This window comes from Aptenodytes forsteri, unplaced genomic scaffold, assembly GCF_000699145.1.
Source record: "Aptenodytes forsteri isolate BGI_AS27 unplaced genomic scaffold, ASM69914v1 Scaffold63, whole genome shotgun sequence".
NCBI lineage: Eukaryota > Metazoa > Chordata > Aves > Sphenisciformes > Spheniscidae > Aptenodytes > Aptenodytes forsteri.
In genome coordinates this window covers 763459-769458 of record NW_008794709.1, presented here as the reverse complement: position 1 = coordinate 769458, position 6000 = coordinate 763459, and the positions used below count along the sequence as shown (strand labels likewise).

Below are 6000 nucleotides of genomic sequence, written 5' to 3'. Positions count from 1 at the left end.
TGACGTCATGCTCAGCATATAAAGCTGGGGGAAGAAGAAGGGAGGGGGGGACGTTCAGAGTGATGGTGTTTGTCTTCTCAAGCAACTGTTATGCATGATGGAGCCCTGCTTTCCTGGAGGTGGCTGAACACCTGCCTGCCAGTGGGGAGTAGTGAATGAGCTCCTTGTTTTGCTTTGCTTGTGCGCACGGCTTTTGCTTTACCTATTAAACGGTCTTTATCTCAACCTACATGTTTTCTTACTTTTAGCCTTCCGATTCTCTCCCCCATCCCGCTGCGGGAGAATGACCAAGCAGCTGTGTGGGGCTTAGTTGCCAGCTGGGGTTAAACCACGACACTGCAGAAAGTCAAAAACTTGAGTAGAAATTCAAACAAGAACAGCAGCTTATTCAGAGGGATGAATTCATACCTGCAAACAACTATGACAGTCTGCAAGTCTAAACTGCAGCGAGGCTGAGGAACACACGCGTGTCCCCAGACCACTGCAGACCACCTTATACTCTGAGGACACAGCAATTGCCATGACTGAGAAGTAGGATGAGGAAATCCATCTTCCATCTGATCTAACCATTTATCATTGATCGTTTTGGCTGTGACATGGCAAGAAGCAGTTATCTGAACTGATGTAGTTGAGTCCAGAATAGTACTCCTAACAGCCACATAGACCCCAGGTCGGTGGGCAATGCAGAGTATACATCAGGCCATGAGATGGTTCTTTTGGGGATCTGCCATCCACTTTATGGCAATTCCTGGTGTTGCTGGAGTTTGTCACCAACTTTAGTTCCCTGAACAGTTTCAGAAGCCGAGATAGAGATTTAGGCGGCAGTCTTAGCATCGCTGGTCCCAAGTACGGAGGTAGCCAAGTTAGTTCCACTAGTCCTGAAGAATACAATGACAGTGTTGGTGGAGCTGATGTACCTAGGACCCAGATGGCTGTGATAAGGCAGAGAACTGCTGCAACAGATAAAGAAGAAAACAAATGCTTACAGCGCTTCATATTGGCCTTCAGTGGCTGAACTGGTTCTGGGGATGACCAAATCAGAAGCCTCTGTGGTAATCACAAGGATCTGAGAGGACTTGACTTTACCAGTCTGGAAGGGAGAAGACAGAGAGACTTTCTTGGGATGGCTTTCTTAGGAGGATGGCCAGGGGTAGATCAAAGACAAAGCAGTCAGATTTGGCTGACTGCCTTCCAGCCCATGATACCCACTGGGTCCCACATCAGAGAAAGCTTTCACTGCCTTCTCAAGGAGAAATTTTCTGTAGTTCAAGCTCACCATCCCTTCCAGGTTTTAAAGAACACCAGGTGGAGCACTCGCTGGGAGCAAGACCTCCTTTGTCACACTAATGAAACCCTGTACGTGTGTCAGAAGATGAAATCCAACCCCAAAGCAGGGGTACACCCAGGGTGTAAAACAGCCTTGGGAGCTGGATATCATCAAAGCTAAAGAGAAGCACAGCTTCTCCTACTGAAAATTCATAGCAGCAATTGGGCAGCTGAGAGAAAATGAAATGACACAAGAATTATCCACCTTACATACTCACTGAGCGGGAAGGTGAGCATGGCCCCTAACGAACACGTTTCTGGTCTCAAGTGGCAGGCCATGTGAATATCCATAATCTGAATATATTTGTGGACTATCACTGCAAACAATAAAAAACTAGGTCTTCCAGTTGCAACTTTGTACTAAATAACCAAAGTCCGCAAACTTGAAAACTACGTCTGCTCATTTACTGTCTCCACCTCCACTTAATAGAGACCTATTCCAATTTGCACTTAATTGGATTACTACAGCTAATGGCAAAATGAGGTGTTAAATACATATCTTTTTGTAGTCAATTAAATTTAACTTAAATCCCAGACATGTACAAAGTTATGACTGATCAGTGCACAATGCTAGTCAGCAGAAACCCAGCATGATTAAACTTACAAAAAATTCCTCCCTGCAAATACGCCATGCCACTGACAGCTCTGATACTGACAGAGCAGTAGTGAACTTATGAAAAATCCACAAAATTACATTCCATATTCCTTTCAGATTGGAAATAAACAAATCTAAAGTGATCTAGATGAACTGAAAGACAATATAAATGAACAAAGAAGAAAAAAACACATAGCCATACTTCACGTGAATCTGTATACGCTGGATTGTGATTTAAAGTAACTTATGTGAATATGTGCACATTTTTGTTTACTTGTTTAGCTCAAAACACATATTTTCTTTTTTCAGTGGCCTTCAGACTCTAAAACTTCAAATAATTTCGTTTACTTCATATTACCAAGAAATCTATTTATTCAGACATTTAAGAAACTAAAAGAAAAAATGGCAGAGGACATTTTTCATTTGAAAAGAGTAGCCTTATTATCTCAGCTATTTCTGTATCAATTTTCTATGTAAAAATTTATTTTTCAATTGCCAGCCATATGAATTTAGATTAGGAGTCAAAAATTAAGCAATGATCTCTTTGACTTCTGAGATGCTGAAAGCTGAGTGCTACCATCACGTAAATCTTTGCAACCCCATCCTTTTCAGAGTACACTGTTAAGTTTACACTAGAGAAGTTGTCTTCCTTTGTGCAAAGGTGTTACTGGGCCACATGTGAGAACAAACGCCTCAAAGCAGAGGTTAGCTCATCTTTAGTTTGAACATATCCATCACAAAAAATAATCCAGACCAATATTAATTCTGCAAGGCCAACAGCAACAAGAGCAGACAGCAATACTTTACACGCCAAGTTTTTTACGTTTGGATGACAATACCACTTATCTACGATCCACTAAACAAAAATACATCCAAACTATTTAGTAGAAGGTCTAGTTTGTTGAAAAGTCTTTGTAAATGTTTGAAGGACTGCTATTACCATCTAGCCACTTTTTTTTTTTTTCTCTTCCACCTTTTACAAATACGTGGAGCAACATCACAGTTCTGGCGCTCACACGAGACAGTTTGTACCAAACCTTCCCTTGAAAAACTAAACCAGTCAGGAGTTTGGAGAAAAGAAAGGACATGGACGAGGTTCATAAAATCACGAAGGCAGTGGATAAAGTGAATGTTTAACTGCTATTTAACAAATCGCACAATGCTTGAACCGAGCGACACCTGTTGATACCAGTTGGAAATTGAGAAAAAAGGTAAAATAATGTACTTTTTAATGTGATTGGTAGTGAACTTCTGCAGTTTGCTGCCAGACTATGCTGGATGCAGACAGCATTTAATCAAAAGGATTCATGGATAACAGGTCCAAAAATGTCTAGATACTAAGGGGATGAGGCAGACACACCTAATCCAATGTCTGTGGACAGCATGAGGGGAATGGACTGCAGAAAGTGGCCAGGCTTATGTGCTATCCTTAAACAGTACGTCCTACTGCCTCCGTTGAAGGCAGAATGCTGAGCCAGATGGACCCTGCTGAGATACCCTGCTCGGGTATCTCTTATGCTCTCTAATCTTCAAAAAGTTTTGAAGTTCCTTGTTTCAAAAGATAATAAACTTTGTTTCCAGGACAGAGCATCAACAATTTACAACGGTGTTCACAGATGTGTCACAGGCCAGGACAGCTCACTGACACAAGAAGTGAATGCCTACCCAGAACAAGACAAAGCACTGACACGTGGTACTGTTAGAGGAAAATATCTCAGGCTGAATCCGGCAGCCCGAGAGAGGCGAGGCTGCTGTCGCTCCATGCCCCCAGGTCCAACCAGTAGCGAGGCTCAACATGTTTTTTCCAATAGGCACACGCACACAGAGCACACATATACACCACATACATACATATATATATCCATATATATGGCTGGACACACAGATCCCAGACAGACACTCAGAGCACTCTCACCAACCCTAAACGGCCTCATCCTGCTCCCCGCTCCGGCTGAGCAGGATGGAAGTCCATTAATGGGAATGTATCTGTATGTCCAAGGTGGACCCTTCAGCAGCCTGGGCTCAGACAGCCCAGCAGCCGCCCCTGGATCCCAGTCTTCTCAGTTGCTGTCACCTGGACATATGAGCCCTCAAGGCTGCAGGCAGGCAGACCCCCCCCCCAGCCCCAGAGGCTGCAGGCAGGCAGGCGAGTGCACTCACACGCAGAGCTGTCCAGGACTCCCCTGGTCCCAACAGCTGCCCCACAGACACGTGCTCTCACCCCTACAGACACGCAGCCGCTCCCACACCCAGAGATGACCTTCAGAGACCTCCAAACCCATCCTGGCCTCCAGCCCACTTCACCTACTCGCTGTCTCGTCCAGCTTGATCCTTGCTAACAACCATGCGCTCACCCACACACCTGCACCATTCCAGTTGCTGCACCACAGACCCCCATACACACAGGGAGTAAAGAGTCCCTCGCTGGAAAACAGTTGAAGGTGGAGTTTAATGAGGAGACAGGGCAGACTGTGCTGGTCAGGAGCAGGGCACTGCCAGACAAGCATCCTAGCCAGCCCCTGCTAACATGCAAACAGACCCTTTTATTCTGTTATCCCTCTATTTCCCACATTTCTTCCTCCCCATATCACCTAAATCCCTCCCTTTTCCCACCTTTAGTTCCTCCCCTAGGCATTCCATAATAAGTCCTGTGCAATCCCCAAAAGCTCTTCCCCTGCATCCCCCAACATTTCCCACACCCCCAGCTAGCAATGCCCTTAGTCCAAAAAGCAACCCAGAGAGCTGCTCATGGTGATGGGTTTCATGCCTGGACACTGAGGCTCTGCTGGAACAGCCCTGAGGGGGGACTGGACAGGGCCTCCCTTCCTCTGGGTCCTTAATTTGGGTTTCCAAGCCCCTGTGCTCCTCTGGGCTTGTGGACATGGACCTTTCATGGCTCTCCCATGATGGGCTCCCCCCACCAATGTCTCTCTGGGCTCCTCTGCGGGTGTGCAGATGAGCTTTATCACACAACCAAACAGGTACCACTGCAGTCAGCCAGCCTTGAAATGCAATGACTTTCCACCAGCTTTCTAAGCTCTAACACACAGATTGAATCTGTCACAGGTCATCTGTTTCTTAAAATAACCTGTGATGATCAATCCCCCTTCAGCATCTGTTAGAAATCATCACATATTGCTTGTCATAAACCAAATGTGGTTATTAATGATTAGGTAAATCATATAATGAACCAAACAGTTAGCACAGGCTGTAGTCAGTAACTTGTGCACACCCCTAATGCTACAGCTTCAGCAGTCTCATCAAGGTCAACGCAGCTACTCAAGTGGTTAAAACAAAGCATTTGTGTCTCAGCAAAATTGGGGCATTACAGATCACAGCCCCTGATCTGCAGATCGACATGCCTGAGGCCTCATCCAGTGCCCAGCCCAGTGGAGTCTTCACTGATGCAGGAAGGCTTTGGATCAGCCTCTAGAATGGCAATGTGTTTTTCTTCTATTTCATTTTTTGGGTTCGTTTATTACCTCTCTGTTGGTCTTCTGTTCCATTAAGTTGTTTTTGTGCTTCTTCAATTTTGTCTGCAAGAAAGAGAAGTCATTATTAAAAAATATATATATATAAAAAAAGCAAGATTTCAGAAAGTCATTTACTGAAATCTGTCTTGAGCAATCTGTTTATATTTAGGAACGATACCATTCACAAGTAAATATGCAGTACATTATGAGTAACATGGCCATATAAAATTTTATTATGTTTTACCAGCAAGACTATTGACATGTTAAATTACATGAAACTGCAGAAAGAAAAGCACTGGCATTGGATCTGCAGTCAACAGCTAATCCCACCATAGTTTCGTACCATCTACAATAATTTATGCAGTCAGGGGACTCTTTGGAATAGGTATTATGGTGCATTACGGAGTATTTTAATACATTTTTGAAAAATGCTGTTAGAACAAGACAATGTGGCATTAAACATGGTGATGCAAAGAGCAAACAGGATTTGCTACGTGAAGCAACAGAGCCAATACTGTCACATGGGAGTAGCGGGAGGTGAGCAGTAGCCCTGTGCCTATTCCTCTGTGAAACTACCTGAAATTCATACACATGCAGCAGGAGCAA

General features: G+C 44.3%; 1 protein-coding gene across 1 annotated transcript in view; it reads right to left on the bottom strand.

Annotated features, from left to right (window-relative positions):
* Positions 1-6000, bottom strand: part of HIVEP1 (human immunodeficiency virus type I enhancer binding protein 1) — a 128246-nt gene that overhangs the window by 54558 nt on the left and 67688 nt on the right. Inside the window, exon 2 of the mRNA XM_009273691.2 lies at positions 5404-5457. Within this exon, the coding sequence (XP_009271966.2) occupies positions 5404-5457 (54 nt within the window). The remainder of the gene's footprint in view (positions 1-5403; positions 5458-6000) is intronic.